This window comes from Watersipora subatra, chromosome 10 (genome assembly GCF_963576615.1).
Source record: "Watersipora subatra chromosome 10, tzWatSuba1.1, whole genome shotgun sequence".
Classification (NCBI taxonomy): Eukaryota; Metazoa; Bryozoa; class Gymnolaemata; order Cheilostomatida; family Watersiporidae; genus Watersipora; species Watersipora subatra.
The window spans coordinates 12508310-12525532 of NC_088717.1; the positions used below are offsets into that span (position 1 = coordinate 12508310).

Genomic DNA, 17223 nt, shown 5'->3' on the forward strand with positions numbered 1-17223 from the left:
ATCCTATTTCAGGCGTGGGCACAATGCGTTTTTAATGGTCAAATAAAATATGTTGCCAAAACTTAGTCTGGATATGAGTAAGCGATCAAAATGATGAAGCTTATATATGCTCCATTCAAGCAGCCAATCAGGTATGTTTATGCCTCGGTGGTTATCTTACCTATGAGATGGTGAGGGCCAGTTTTATCTCCGGATACAGAAGCTTGTCTCATCTGTCATTATGAAGACTAAAAACTGAAATAGTAAGCTTGTCGCTTAGACGACTGAGTATGCAAATTTTTGGGCAGCTGTAGTATAACAAATATCAGCATAAATATATCTACATGTATACCATCCTAGACACTCCTATGACAAGTTACAGAGCTTTCCATATGGCCGGCTGGCTGCTCTCCAAATACATTCGAGTTTCACCAAAACCTTTGAATTACTCACCAATAGTCAAGCATAGAAACTGGATTCACAAGTTCGCTCTTTCGTTGCAGCAGATCTGCGCTTTATTAAAAAATCCATTAGAATGGCACTGGCTTATTAATGGCTATTTAGATGAATAAAGTTTATTTGCACCAATAATGTGCACAAGGTTTGAAGCTCTTAAATATTGTATGGTTGGATATAAAAACTAATCAATCATAATGAATTTGATATGAATATTCTGGTCAAAGTATAAAGCCCACCCACAAGAAATTTAGCCCAATCCATTTGTATAGCCAATCCTTACAATGTCATCTTTTATAAAGTTTGTCCTTCTATTTTCAATAATGTTAAACATAAATCCTTCAACCTTATCAACAAGGTATCATAATATTAATGATTTCTTTTAAATCTTACTTCTTTTCTATTCTAATTATTTTTAATTAAAACTTTCTCAGTTTGAAAACACTGATGCGTATACCGGATATTAAACTATCTTATACTGCTAAGGAAAATGTGTTGCTTGCAGGGTGCCTTAGTCTAAATGCAGAGTGGCATGCTTTTAAAGAGCTCAAATACAAAATAATGAAGTTATGACCCTTCTTGATGAGTGGTTGATTTAGTAAATTTATAAAAGTTCAACAATATAAGATTGTCCTTAATAAAAATATTAATGAAAATATAATTTCACAGTAAAAAGAGTTTTTAGTTTTTGCTAAATAAGGAATATTACATAGCCAACTGTATAAATGATTGAGTAGAGAGTGCTAGATTAACCAGATGTAAACTAACACATAAAACGATATACATCTGCTATCTAATATTACATGCAATACAAATAATAAATTAAAAACATTAGCATGATATGTTTCAAAATAATAATAAAAATAACATGAACAACTTTCTTTATGCAATGAGCAAACATTAGATTGTGTTTCACCTTATAAATACAATAACGTAATAAATATGCTTCAGCTGTCATTTCTCTGGCTCGTGCAATGATCTAAGGGTCTTGAGAAATAGGCTGAGTAGAGACGCGAGATGCGAAGCTTTCTGCATGATGACTTGCATATTTTCATCCTTTATTTCTTTGCCTGCGGCCTTGTGTGATGTCTCTAGAACATCTGCATATGCTTCACTAACGGTCACTATACACTCTTTAATTGAGAGCATGTTTTCTTCACTTGTGGCGACTTTTAATGTTTCAACTCCTCTCTGTATTATCTTTGCTAGAGTTCGTACACTGGCGGCCATCTTAGACACCAATATGGTATCCGTGCAACCTGTTGCCTGAGCTACACCGGCAACTAAATGTTTTGAATTGGAGACGAACTGTCTGCCTTCAGATATTAGCGTTTCCTTTATTTTAGTGAAATTGTGTGGGTCGGGCGCATGACACGCGGCCCACTGAGTTTCACAATAGTCTGTAAAATGGTCTATCAAGTTTCTCGTGTGTTCTTTAGCTTTCTCAAAAGCGTTGCTAGGCTGATAGGAGTAGTTTAGTATTCCTGCCGGGGTTATTTTGCTGTCTGATGTCGGAAGGTCCTCAACCTCCTCTGCCTCACCATCGATAGCAGTCTGCTCAACAGACAGACATACATATTATACTTATTTTATACTGTTATATTTTACTCTATTTTGTATGTTTTTATTAAGTATTTATTGCCAGAACATGAAGCAAAGTATAAAGTATGTTAAAGATTAATTTATGTGTTTCCACGAGGCCACAGAGCGTTGACAACAAACCATGTTAAGTCAGTGTGTTTAAAAATATCTTGTAAACACACCTAAAGAATCTTCAGCCAAACATTGACACCAATCTCCGACTGACCATAAACACCAAACTGACAACGGAAAAAATATATTAAATAACTCTAAGTTATTAATCGCAGTTTCTTTTGAAAATGAGGCTGAGATTTACACTCAGATCACTATAATTCATATCTTTTAGATATAACTCACTCATCAGCCCTAGTAGTTTTATCTGCAAATCTATGTACTGTCACTACTCCCTTGCTGATGTACAATTGCTGATATCTCAGAAATTTCAGATATTTTGATAGCATTTCCGCAGTGAAAGTGACATAACTTCACACATTAATATTTTTTCAAGCCAACTCAACAAAACTCTGAAATGTATTATTACATGTAAGGCTAGTAGAATGCCCAGCGTTGCATAGGTATTAAAAATGAGCTTACAAACAGTGATAGCTATGTCACACTCATAAACTCTTCTGCGATACGTATTCTTTGTTCCAAGATTTTAATAGCTATAGCTGGACATACCGAACTACAGACATACATACAGATAAACTTTGAGAATTATATATATATAGATGTTGATGATACATTTGAAGATCATAAGAGGTAACTTTTGGTTAGAATGGGCTGATGTAGGGGTGAGCTAGACAGAGACTTTCTCTCTGTCTATAATCGTCTGCAATGATGGGAGCGTGAGACATCTAGATCCTTCTCTTTATCATAATGCATACTTACAATGAGCTCTAAATTTTAGGGTCAGCAGAGTGCCTACTTATTTGGGCAACCTGGTTAGAAAATATGTTCAAAGCTGTTATTTCTATTACTAATTTCACTTATATTCAATGTCATCGCAAGTCAGTCGAGAAAGGAAATGACTGGTTATGCTATACGCAGTGCAGTTTGCAGAAACTGTAAGCAGGTTGGCGGGTTGGTTAGTGTGTTTACCTTCGAAACAACGATCTCTTCTGCAGTAAAATAATTATATCATATGAAATGTAGGAAGCACAACTAATTTGTTCATTAAGAGGTTTTTAAACAGCAAATGCATAGAAAAAGACATGAGAAGGCGAAATACTCTAGCTAAAACATTTGTTAACATACTCAAACCTAGTTCATAGGTACAGAATGGTTCACAAATCGCCTGCTTAAGCCTGGTTCCCATATACGTTGCAAAGCACCGGCGACAGCACCGCAGGCTATTAGCAATGAAATGGGAACGTATGCGCCGGGTACCGCCGAGGACCGCCGGTAGTTGCCGGCTGCATTGCAATAGTTTACGCTGTTCAAATTTCGCAAACGCTGCAGGCACAACCTTCCCGAAATGCACTGTACGGGTAAAGGTCACCATTATAGGAACAGCATGGCGAGCGAACATTTTATTTGATTACGCAATTACGTTTACGATATTATTAACGATGTGGCTTTTATATGTGAACAGATCCCGCCGCGCCTAGCGTCGCAAGCGTTTTGCTGCGCATGTTACCGCCGGAATCTCGCAATCGATATGGGAACCAGGCTTTAAACTGTCAAAGCATTACCACTATTATGAAACTCCGAAATAATGATTGTTAAAATCCTGCTCAGCGAGCATTACATTATAGATGTAACTGATAGAAGAGATTTTACAGACGTCACCATATTACAAGGATCTGCATAGACGGTCAATCTTTCAAGCACGCAATTTGTACAACTTGATGTTCAAACACTTGAGGGATGAAGAGAATAGTTAAAAAATGAAATATGTATAGCATTAAGAAAGCTCGGCTGGCATTACCTGGTTAGTCAACTGAGAATTACTCTAACACCTACATGTAAAAAAATGAGGGGGAGTTTTACACAGTATTTCCTGATTGATCGTAGGCAATGAAACAAGAATTGCTCAACCAATAACATCGGCGTATGTATGCGTCATATAAATTCTAGCTCGTAAATCATACAAAATAGTTGAAGAAAAACTGTCATGTGACAATTGAAAACTGACTGGTACCGGTTTGTTTAAACCTGGGAGTTTACACTATCATCAATCATACATTGTCTTTTTGTGATATTATTGTCTCACTTTTATGGACTTTGTTAGATAAATATGGTAACAAAATGACCGGAGAGCAACAGTGTCCGCTTTAATTTGTTAATTTACTGATTGTTGATATTTATAAATCTGAAGTAGCAATTCAACGTCTTATTTTAGCTTTGTAGCCTGGGACCAAAATAACTCGGAGAGTTGTTTGCCCACTGAGCCTATGCCAGAGAAAAAACGTCTGCGTAGTTTTGTTTTGCTTTTATCTACTTACAGTTTGGCTAGAATTACAAAACTTTGGTCGCCCTGTATTTGATAAGTTTTGAGTATAATGCAAAAGTTTCAATTTGATTAGACTAGTATTTTGCGAGATAGTGTCAAAATATTGAGAGTATTTTAAGCTGACCAAAAATAAAAGATGGCTGTCAACTTGAAATTTACTGCTAATGAAACACTGATAAAATTGTTTGGTAAAGAAAGATAAAAAAACAGCCTAAGCTATAAAATGCTTCTTCATCTCAGCAACATGAGGGTTACACTAAAACTAGCTGTATTTTACTGTACTTGTACATACTGTTATATCCTTTATCAGGCTCAGTGTACTGTTATACCACCTATCTGACTCAGTGTACTGTTATACCACCTATCAGGCTCAGTGTACTGTTATACCACCTATCAGGCTCAGTGTACTGTTATACCACCTATCTGACTCAGTGTACTGTTATACCACCTATCAGGCTCAGTGTACTGTTATACCACCTATCAGACTCAGTGTACTGTTATACCACCTATCAGACTCAGTGTACTGTTATACCCCCTATCAGACTCAGTGTACTGTTATACCCCCTATCAGACTCAGTGTACTGTTATACCCCCTATCAGACTCAGTGTACTGTTATACCACCTATCAGGCTCAGTGTACTGTTATACCACCTATCAGACTCAGTGTACTGTTATACCACCTATCAGACTCAGTGTACTGTTATACCACCTATCAGACTCAGTGTACTGTTATACCCCCTATCAGACTCAGTGTACTGTTATACCCCCTATCAGACTCAGTGTACTGTTATACCCCCTATCAGACTCAGTGTACTGTTATACCACCTATCAGGCTCAGTGTACTGTTATACCACCTATCAGACTCAGTGTACTGTTATACCACCTATCAGGCTCAGTGTACTGTTATACCACCTATCTGACTCAGTGTATAAGCTCAAGTTTTACATGTTTGAATCAATGGGCTCTTTTGGCTCCAGGTGATTGATCTGAACTTTTAGTACATTTGTTCAGTTGGAATAGTTGTATGTAATTACCGGAGAGACATAATTATGACAAGCATTATTAGGCCTGTAAAACATATTCATCAGTTAAAAAAGGTCATTTCACATTAACTGTTATCAATAGTGCGTAACTACTCAATAGCTAAAGATGGCGCTGGCTTGTCAAAAAATATGTGAAAAGGTGAGATGTAGAAAAATAGCATTACTTATATATTTGAGCTAGCTGATGATGTGCTCAAACTTTTTTCACTGCCATTTGAAAATTAGCTTAAAGCACAATTCAGAATCTCAATAAAAATTAATAAAGAAGCTCTACAGTAAAATAACATTGCTAAATTCTTGGATTGAGCTCAGAATGAATTATTAAACTTTCACTAGAAATTATCTGAGTTGACTCTTTTAAGGTTGAGAAGATGTTCTAGACAAGTAGTAAGTAAGACATTTTAGGATCTTAATCTAAAAATGGCGATTCTATTTTAAATAATTTCAATTTGTTAACAGGTGTAAAATGAATGAAATTAATGCAGAGTTTGATTATTTAGGCACTTCGCTATCAACTCTGTCATAAGAATTTGACACCCTTGTAATTGAATTTGATTGATTCACTGTTTTTACAGTTTTGCAGGTGTGTTCTGTTAAATACACATATTGTTAACATCTTCTACTAACCGGTGAGTTGACATTAGAATCGAGCAGCATGTCAATGCTCTGGCTCCGGGAGGAAAGAATAGGAGTCAAGGCATCTGTCTCAGCCGATCTAGTAGCTGATACCAAATCAGAAAGGGACACGCTCAGTTTGGGTTTGGAATGAAACTTTGTTCTACCAAGCGATCGGAATGGCCCTGAATGCTTCGAGTCTTTGTTTCCTAAAAGTTAAATGAAGCTTTGAAATTGAATACTTATTATCTTTTATTGTTACACAGCTTCGCTAATCCTTCTAGTAGAGCAAAACAAAATTCTATATGCTTAATTAAGAGAGATGTTTTCAAGTGTTAAAACAATTTATGACAAAGACCATAACGGAAAAATGTTGTGAAAAAATTTCTCTAATCGAGAGTTGAAAGATTCCTTCTCAATGAAGTATTCTATTATAAAATAACAATCAAGAACAAAGATTACTAGAGCAAAACTCACTTTAATTTACGTTGCATCGGCTTGATCTCTGCAGTTTTCTAAGAATTGACTTGATTCATGGGAGACAAACTCTAGCTTTTATAACTTCACAAATATATTTTCTTAGTAATATTTAAATAAAAGTTCTCATTTCTAAAATACAGTTAATCTAAGTTAATCAGTTAATCAGTTAATCTAAATTAATCTAAGTTAATCTAAGTTAATCTAAGTTAATCTAAGTTAATCAGTTAATCAGTTAATCAGTTAATCTAAGTTAATCAAAACCACTGCTGCTCTGTTAAAAAAAGAATCTAAGCTCAAGTTTTACCACATTTATTAAAACTTTGGTTCAGATTTTTGATTTTTCAGTTGTTAAATCTCAGACAAAAGGCTGGATCGTTTAAAACTGAAAGCACCTCCCTCACACTACCAGCAATATCATCACATAATGAATTAGCGCAACGTGGTGATTTCAGTTGCTATTCGTCATAATCATCAAAAAATCAAGATTACGTTTTGTGATGCAACACCTAGTAGATATCAATGATCTGGAATAAGTCGAATGGAAATAAGTTTCATGAAAGCAACGATTGTGTCAATATAGAGCTATTAGGATTAACATCAATAGCAGGTGGAGAATTAGAGCGGTATCATGGTGCGGATTATCGTCTCTGAAGGAACAGGATTGCTTTAGCTGTGACTTGTGATGCTGTTAGAGTCATTTACAATATCAGAGACTTTTCTATAATCTGTTTAAGACTTACAGGTTGTACACGGAGCTCAACACAATCATATCAAACAGCCGACTTTGAAGAAGTGAACGTCAAACTTCAGACTGCAGATTTGCATGACTGAGTGTTTCTCATTTTACATAACTACTATAGTATAGATTACATGAATGAATAATCTTGTATAAAATAAAAGAAGAAGTCGAATCATAGTTGCTATCATTCGGGCCATCAAATGTGAAACATGCTTGTAGTAATTGATCTAACAAAATGATGATCGGAGAATACGATTCTTGGCCTAGTAATCTCTAATATCTCTAATGATGCAACAAGTGATGGCGGTCATTGACAGATGTTACACCAACTATTTTATTGCTTTTTATTGCTTATATCAGTCAACAGATTAATACCATTTCTTAATACAAATAAAAAGCTGACATATGTAGACTGACTATTTTGTGCTGGAGTGAAATATAAAAGCTAGTGTACGGACAACAGTTTGGATACTGGAGGTCAGCAGAATTTCAGGTGAAGTTCATTGCTAGTGTTATTGCAAATTTAGAAAGGACAGTAAAGAGTTTTTGATTAAGCCTGCTTTTTAAACTAGTTAGTACAGATTAAAATCAAGTATGGTAACACGGATGATGTTGCTACGTTGATGTTTGCCGAAGAACCTCAAAACTGGTCTAAAGACTTCATTGTTTGTAACCAGCAACCAAACCAAACCATACCAGAACACTGACAAGTTAATTACTCATGAACCAAGCAGGTTTATTGACATATTGACGCATCAAGTCATGCGAATTTATGGCTTTGAATCTCTGCGGCTTAAGTTGGATAATTCACTCTCAGCTTATACATACTATACGTACTAGCAGACCATTAATCACAATCAAAGTGACTATAAGAGAGTTGTGACAATGAACTGAAATATTGCATCATCCTTTGTAGTAATCATCAGAAAAACATTTAGCATAACAATTAATCGGAAAAACCTTCAAGAAGGAAATCTATTTTTTTAACACTATTGTAAAATTTTTGCACGCTTTCACTTTGCATCACTATGGGCTGTATATGCAAATCTGCGTTTCCCTAGAACTAAAACCTATGCATGTGAATCAAAAACTTGTAGGCCAATGCAGCTCGGCTTCTTTGATCAAAAAGGGGATTACTCCGTGTGCATGTGATAAAAAATCAGAAGACTTACCTCCAGGTAGTATGGAAGGACGTGAATTTTTGTTTGGCAGCTTTAAACTGCTGCTTTTGGAAGTTTGGGCCGCTTCAACGTTGAGTTGATTTAGTGACATAGACCGCTTACGTGGCTTTATTGTACTCAGAATCTAGATAACACATAAATATACAAATTACGAGAACCAGATACACACCAAAAAATTTTAAATGCAAACATAAAGATAATTGATGGCAAATTTCTGGTTGAGTAAGCTTTAAGAAGCATGTCAAACTAAAATTGACTTGTGAATCTTGAACAGGACAGTTCGTTGACTCTATTTTCATGTGGAAAAGATGTTTTAAAACTAAATGTATGTCATGCTTTTGGCTAAGGTCCATCTGACTTGCTTGGCAAGATGATTGTTCATACTACCGCTGTTCACCTTTCAGCCTAAGAAGGTTATGATATAAAGATTCGGCATTGTTCAAAACCGCAGAGCAGTAGTAATGCAGCACACTTATTTCAACGGTCCATCAAATTCTGTTGTGAGGCCATTTCGTTCCAGTAAATTCCAGCAGACCCGAGCGTTGTTTCTAAATGAAGCTTACTTTCTGAAGCATGAAAATTTTTTCGCATTCTTTTGCAATTTCATGGCTAGTAAGCTCAAAAACCTTGCAGGAAGTTGACAATAACTAGAACCAACGACATCTTAGTCCGATGATTAGCACCTGAATCATGTCATGATGTAATAGCTTGAATACCTTAGACATAATTCCTCGTCTGCTGTGATTCTCTCCAACCACATGATCCAAGGCTGTCGTAGAACCCTTTTTACGAAACCGACCTTTTCTATTTAGAGTTGGTGACACTGAAACTTCACCAGAATATCCAGTGAACTTGATGAAAGATCCTTCCTTTTCAAGCCGAGAGTCTCTGCAAGACATCGAAATGAAACATGATGGATTATGTCTAGCCATAGTAAATGCAGTCATACTTGGCTTTCTACAAGTGTTTGGCAGAGGAAGAATAATTGGAGCCATGCCAAGTCGGTCAAAGTGTGCTCTGTCTGGCCAAAGGAATCACCAAAATAGTCTATTAGAGATTTTCCCTTTTGAAAAGGTCAAAAAGCTGAAGCTGTCTGTAATAGAACTTAAAAAATACTCATAATGAAGTTGTTTCCTTTTTGTCAGACGCTGGTGCTGTAGAAAACAAACATAAATCACACATGGATTCAGTTGTGGTTGTATTAGGCCAATTTTTAAGGAGCAACATGCTCCTGCACATAGAAATTGACAACTTGATTTCATGTTGTGTCCACATGTTTACATGTCTATATCATGCCTGTGTCCACATGTTTGCATGTCTATATCATGCCTGTGTCCACATGTTTATGTGTCTATATCATGCCTGTGCTCACATGTTTACATGTCTATATCATGCCTGCTTGATTAATAAAAAGAGTTACCTAGACCTATATTCTCTGTTGATTCCAACTTTTGCGTTTTGCGTACATGAGAGACAACAACAAAAACAACAACAACATGTATATGAAGTTTGCCTTACACAAAAACGCGTTGAATTTTCTACATACAAATTTATTTACAATTACATGCACTGCATCAAGGGCATATACGACACTTGGGAAATTGCCAAAGATGTAGCAGACAGACCACCTGTTGGCAAGTGTCTATTAGAGTGCATGACTTACTGAGGTAGAGTATTATCATGTTGTGAAACTTTAGTTACAGCTGAAGTGGTTTCTTGACTCAAGCTCACACTTTGCTGTTTAGAGATGACCTTGTCACTGTTAGCCAGGCCATTATTGTCAAGAACGGTGTACTCCACGGCAAGCATTCCTTCATTGACTTTGGACACTGAACCAGACTTGTCTGCAAATGCAGCCAAGAGGTTACTCTCAGAACGACTTGACTTTTTAGCCAAGGTTTTGCTGGTTGAGTTTGTGGGTGGCTGTGGAGGAGGTGCCACAGGACGAGCCAGTTTATTAAGAGCAGTTAGGCTGCTAGCCGAGCTTATGCTTGCTCTGTCAGAAGTACCGGATCGTAAAGTTAGTCCAAGAGGGTTTATGCCAAGCCCTTGTGCATTTTTTACAATCTCATCAAGCAGAGATTCTCTTGAAGTCAATGTCACATTTGCAGATGTAGGTGATGTCGGCTGGGGCCGAGGAGATGCCTCACCTCGAACTATAGGTATGCAGTTGGCGAGTACATCGCCTGCTGTGCAAGTTATGTTTGTAGGTACCCCAATCACTGAAGCAGTTCTTGACAAGCGCTCTAAAATAAAGTATACACGTTATTAGCACGGTTGTATGATTAATTAAGCACTGGTTTATGCTTTGTACAAAATAAAAGTGCAATTATTTAAATGGTGTTAGCCAAGTAGATACACTTATATCCCCCTTATCTTTTGTAAGCAGCAAAAACGTAAAATCCAAAACTTGCAATCAGATTAAGAAAATGCAAGGAAGTGCAATAAGTATCTGCTATGTTGAATCGCTATGGTGCAAAGAAGAAAGCCTCTGGGTTTTTATCAATTACAGAGGTAAGTAAAACAGACGGTACAATCTAGCAGAAGTGGATGCTCTATCAGCGGGTATTAAAAAAGGACTGGCATGCTTCTGTCATGTAGTGACAATACTTGGTGGTGTTCTCATCATGTTCAGTAGTAGAGAAACACACCATCAGGACTAGTTTTTTTAGAAGCTATTCTGGGTGGTCCTAATACTTATCAAGGGCTTTTTCTAAAACTGTCCGATTAACCCAAAGAGATAAATTTTTTTCAACTTGGCCAGTCTGACAGAGCCAAGTAGCCATTTAACTTGCCCAATTGCAAGGACAGATGTGGATCTTTAACGTGCCTATGTTGTCAGTGTGGTAGGCTACACGGGGCCACCCAAGTTATGGTCTAGATCCGAAAGACTCAGCAATTCAGGGTTGAAAGCTTGCTGAGAGGTTTTAGTCAGATCAGAGGGTAGGCAGTAGAAATTACTAGTAATATCATCATAGATATAGCAGTACAGAAAGCACAACCACACACAACTATTTGTGAATTAATTGCAAGAACTTTACATATGCTTTAATATAGCTTAAGGTCTCACAAAATTAAGTCTAAAACCCACAATACTTCTCAATAAATAAATGAAAAGTAGCTCAAAGTTTATTTCAACCAAGAGAAATACTTTTGGCAAGGAAAGAAGTTTTTGGACTCCTCTCCCTTTCAAAATTATTTCTGACAGAGTATAATTTTTCTAAGTTGTGCCACCCAATGGTTAGTCACAACTTTGATGGTAGGGTTCAAACACTGCAGGTTACTATTCTGGCAAAAGATGAAGGTGAGCTTAAAAAGGTTTACATAGACTTGGCAAGGAAGGCAGGTGCTTCCTGCGCAAGAGCATGAGGTAACTCAACAGTTACTGCCTGCGGGAATTCATAGCAAGTCTTTGTTAATATGATATACTGGTGTGTGGCAGCCATTGTCGGCTATCAGTGGATTGATTGATGGATTTTTATCAGTCGCTTCTGTTCTACAGTTGATTGATTGATGAGATACGAGCTTTCGGCTTATCCTTCTCATCCCAGTCTTAATTGATTTACTTTGTCAAACTTTAACTTATTATGTGACGATGACAAGCCAAATTGACAGGTGACTTTTTTACATGGGGATCGGAACTACCTAATCAATAAAGCATAGAATAAAGTTTTATATTTGTTGAATTTTGAATTGCTAATTCAATATTGGTGAAACAAATGAAGATAGTTAATTTACCACTGTCATCATTATTAATAAACCTAAAAGGTCCATGATAAATCTATCTCACTATCGCAATAGATCGTTTTCATTTTCTTACTCCTTTCTAGAGTTTAATTTCACATATGTTTGTTATAAATTTTTCAATACACTAAGAAATATTTGTCTTTTGTGTGTATGTGAGGAAAAAGCTCGAATGGACAAAATTCATTCAAAAAATAGACAAAAGAACTGGAAAAGGAAAGATCTGGATGGACAACTAAAAATCACATTCCAAGCATAAGTTTCACCTGAATTTAAACATGGAAAGCATCCTTGTGTTTGATAACATCATGTGTGTTACTGTTTGTGCACTAAACTAGAGTGAGGAGCCTATATTTTCTTTTTTGCAAACAACAAACGAAAAAAATTTTTTTAAATACCTCAGCTAAAATGCAAAGTTGGGGATTGCTAGCAATTTTAGTTTCAAGTCTTGATATGATTACATGACATCTTAGCATGACATGACATCTTATGATGACATGACATCAAAATGACATCATTATTGCTGTTAAATTGCCATGACAATTACGTATACATAGAAATGACTCTGTGATGTCAACTTAGCAATACTTACGCATTGATCTTTCAACAGAGTGAAAAAATATTGCATGTTAGCAACAGACAGGAACTCTGACAACCAGAGGATGATAACGCAACTTCTCTGCCTAGAACATTCTATGCTATAATACCCCAGAACATATCAATACCTGCGGGGCACCCATCGAGCTATAAATGAAAAAGGCGGACAGATGTGCTTGGATATAGACCAAATCTATATCTTTTGGCCTACATTGCTTACCTTGTTTTGATCGTCTTTTAGCTCTTGTTTGCAACATTGTGAGGTCATTTGAAATGGGATTGTTGCTGTAGTTTTCACTAAGCCTAGGACTTGGGTATGTGCTGCTGTTATTGCTGTGATTCTCAGTGAACCTAGGGCTAGGGTAAGTGCTGCTGGTAAAGCTAATGCCACCGACTGACAGGCGGTCAGATCCTGTGTCAGATACTCCACTGATGTTTGAAATCTGGAAAAAAGAATTAATAGAATGACACGGGTTCTTTTTTGGAAAAGCATAGTTCAATACTATAAGATTTTAAACACTGTTATAAACTCCAAAAAAATAATCTAAGTACAATATACTACAAAATAATCATTTATTAAATAGCATTATTATTTTATAATAGTAGAAGATGAATAAATTACTTGACCTATCGACTTGGCCTATGGCAAAATGCTCCTTCCTGTGTACTTGGTAGGTTTACAACAAAATTATAATTTTATTTTTTTGTGAGAAATTTACTAAAAACCATTTAAAAGTATTTAATTCTATTGCACCCTTTAATTTAAGTGCTAAATTTTTTATAACACAAGAAGATTTAGAATATGTTAGAGGATATGATGCAATTTTGATTAAAACAATTAAAAAAATTAGAATTAAAAAAATAGAATAAAAAAATATATATATGTATATATCTATATATATATATATATATATACATACATATATATACATATATATGTATATATATATATATTTATATATATACATATATATATACATATATATGTATATATATGTATATATACATATATATACACATATATATGTATATACATATATGTAGATATATATTTTTTTTTATTCTATTTTTTTGATTCTAATTTCTTTAATTAAAATTGCATCATATCCTCTAACATATTCTAAATCTTGTGTTATAAAAAAATTTAGCACTTAAATACATATATATACATATATATATATATATATTACAATTGCTATTCATAGCATGCGACCCTGCTTATGTACTGCAGGAGCCTCTCCAACAGATCTTCGGCAAGTAACTACTTACAGATCTTGAGTAGCTTGGAAAGGTGTCTTTGGTTGATTCATCCACGTCTACCTTGATGTTTGGAGATGGTCTCTCTACGCTTGTAACACTACTGGTTACCGACGCTCTTGAGGACGGACGGTCTTCGCCGGTGGTGGCAGAGGGCAAAGATGAACCTGACTTCATTACTAAAAGTATAGTTGAACAAATCATGGCATGGCATGACACCTCTTGATCAAGTGTTTTTATAGGTAAATTCGAATGATAAAAACAACGTCATAAACTTACTATAAAATGTTCACTGTTCACCAGATGCTAGTTAATGATGTTAAAAATGAAGTCTAACTAAAATCTCACTCAATGGTATCAAGTTTCATTGCACACTTTCAAAGCTGGAGAAAAAAATCAGGTTTTACCTTTACGACGACGAGGAGGGGGCTGTGGGTTGGTGACAACGGGTGTCTTCATTCTTGGTGTGCTGCCAGTAATAACTATGGTTGCAGAAACACTCTTGCTATCCTAAAAAAAAAGTTTTATGTAATCTTATAAGATTAAAAAAACACCATTTTAATCGTACGCAATGGTGCAGTGCTCCATGTTTTCAGAAGAGACGAGAGTAGCATAAAAGCGTGCTGCCTTTCATACACTTTTACTACAGAAACTACCAAACAGAAGCATAAAACTGCCACAACTTATTTAAATTGTTAGCTAGAAGACTCCGATTTATCTTTTTTGTTGTTGCTCAGTTTGGTCAACAATTTTCTTGAGTTAATTTAATATGACTTTTTAAACTCACAAATGATCTAATGCATCAAGTAGATTGGTATATACACATATTCAAAGGTTTAACCGTTAAGGTTTATAAATGCTATCTCTTAAGTTACTTGTCAATGGTTTGCCATTAGTTTTCTTCAAATCAAATTAGCTATAACCCATGAATATTATATTCAGTCTGCTCCCATAACTTAATATTATGTAAATATTTTATAGGAGTCACGCCTCTCTTCAGATAGATATGTTTGCCAAATAATTCGCAAGACAAACCCATTTATTCTGTTTGATTGCTTGAATAATAATTTCAATTATACCAGTTTATAGACTACACGATATTAATGCAAGATTAGCATGATAAATTCATTTATTTACTAAAAAAGAAATATTGACATTACGTCAATATTATAATATTCATAATACACGTAACAGGTTTAGTGTTACTACATACAGTTACCGGTTGCGCCACGTTATTTGTATTAGGGGCTTCAACACTTTGACTTCCTGAAGAATCTGCTTTGAACCGGTTGAGCTTGTCTTTGCTTTCATCTTCTGACTCTGAGCTGAGTTCGTTCAGTGCCTCGTCTATAGCAGCTGCAGTCACTTCGTGCTCAGAGGTACTCAGTCTATGAACCTCAGGCACTTCTATGGAGGAGTTCATGTAAGTCGGCTCAGTTTCTTCCGCCTTATCGGGGCATGTCTCACCTTCCCCCTAATCATTACATACAAATCATAAACTCAGTTCTAGAAAGTTTGTTTTGCATAATGAATTCAGATTTCATCTGTGATGTATTTTTTTAGGTACTAGAATAAAGTGTCCAGTTTTGATGTTGGGAAACAATGATTCAATACCTAGTCACAAGTTTTTTCCCATTGTCAAGACTACTTCACTATCAAACGTAAAAACACCTAATCGAACTCAGAAAACTCTATAGTTCAAAGTTGTCATAATATGCAACACTAAACAACCAAGTTAAAAAATCATATTCTCCAAATTCTGCGCTGTTGCTATAGCTGACAGCTTGGAAAGCAGATTGTTGTTAGATATTAGTCTGAGCAAAGGCTTGTAGAATTATTAAAATAAACCTTCCAACTTACCGTGGATGGGCTAGATGCATTATCCTCTTCCTCCGTGCTTACATCCACGTGGTCCTCACTGATCATCATGGGAGGCGGAGAGATCAATGGTTGCGGGCTGACTTCGTTCCTGCTGACTGATACGGGAGACAGAGAAGAGGTCAATTTCATTTCTTCATCACTCGAGTCAGCAGATTCATTATCTAACTGTTTTTCATTTAACTGTAAGAGTGCTGATGCCATGCTAAAAGAGGTTTAAAAATCATTTCAAAAATCATTTCAAAAATATTTCTAACGACGAATGAAGAGTCATGTAAGAAAACAAGCAGCACATAGATTTTTTGAGAAGTGTTAACCGCAGCATTACGATAAATAGTTTCAGTACATAGGCTGTAAGTTCTTTTGTCAACATTTTATACATTACATATATATTGTCTGCGTTTTAAATAGCTATATCAGGGACAGATTAAAAAAACTTGTTCACCGGCTGTCAATGTCAATGGTTTTATTAGAGGTTCTGGCAGAGAGAGTTTCAGCTGGGGATGACTCCTCTTTCCGGTGGGATATTCGGACAGGCTCTGGCTTTACAGGTGTGTAAAATATTGGCATTTGTTGTGTAGCAGTATTTTCAGCTATCAGTTTAGCCTTAGCTCTCTGCTCCTGCATCCTGCTTCTCAGTGAAGATATTGGCATCTAAAATATATTGTTGGCGTAAGGACAGCTTACTTTTACCTAGGACAATTGTGAACGACAACGAATTCGTAAATTATAAAATAGCCTCTCTATTTATAATGATGTAATAATAATAACAACCGATTTATTTGTCATTAAATGTAGCTTATAGAAAGGAATAAAAAATCAAAAGCTTTATATAGCCACTAAATGTATTTTATAACCAAACTAGTTTTATTTCAAAAATAAATATTTTATTTGATGGACTATTACAAGAAAAACTAGCAAGAATTATTATTATTGTTTGTAGTTGTTATACAATAAAGTTGAATAAGATTTCAATATTGTGATAAAGGCAGCAGCGTATTAGTCCAATAAAAATGCATGAGAATGAATTTTTATTGGTTTAATTCAATGCAACTATGTTTTTTTTAGCAAACAAATCTTAGACTCCATAGGAAAAAATTGCTGTAAAGTCATGTTTAAAAACTAATTTTATTTTTAACCATTTTTTGTACATCTCTAAAAATGGTGTTTACTCTTTAAAAAATAAGTTGTGATAACTTAAGTTTTTACGCAACGTTT

General features: G+C 35.5%; 1 protein-coding gene across 1 annotated transcript in view; it reads right to left on the reverse strand.

Annotated features, from left to right (window-relative positions):
• Nucleotides 1-1027: 1027 nt before the first annotated feature.
• Nucleotides 1028-17223, reverse strand: part of LOC137406791 (FERM and PDZ domain-containing protein 4-like) — a 60342-nt gene continuing 44146 nt past the window's right edge. The window contains exons 18-28 of the mRNA XM_068093403.1: nucleotides 16451-16659; nucleotides 15988-16210; nucleotides 15341-15601; nucleotides 14535-14637; nucleotides 14140-14306; nucleotides 13091-13313; nucleotides 10193-10775; nucleotides 9246-9417; nucleotides 8521-8653; nucleotides 6142-6338; nucleotides 1028-1989 (exon numbers count right to left, since the gene is read on the reverse strand). Of these exons, the coding sequence (XP_067949504.1) occupies nucleotides 1390-1989; nucleotides 6142-6338; nucleotides 8521-8653; nucleotides 9246-9417; nucleotides 10193-10775; nucleotides 13091-13313; nucleotides 14140-14306; nucleotides 14535-14637; nucleotides 15341-15601; nucleotides 15988-16210; nucleotides 16451-16659 (2871 nt within the window). The 3' untranslated portion in view covers nucleotides 1028-1389. The remainder of the gene's footprint in view (nucleotides 1990-6141; nucleotides 6339-8520; nucleotides 8654-9245; nucleotides 9418-10192; nucleotides 10776-13090; nucleotides 13314-14139; nucleotides 14307-14534; nucleotides 14638-15340; nucleotides 15602-15987; nucleotides 16211-16450; nucleotides 16660-17223) is intronic.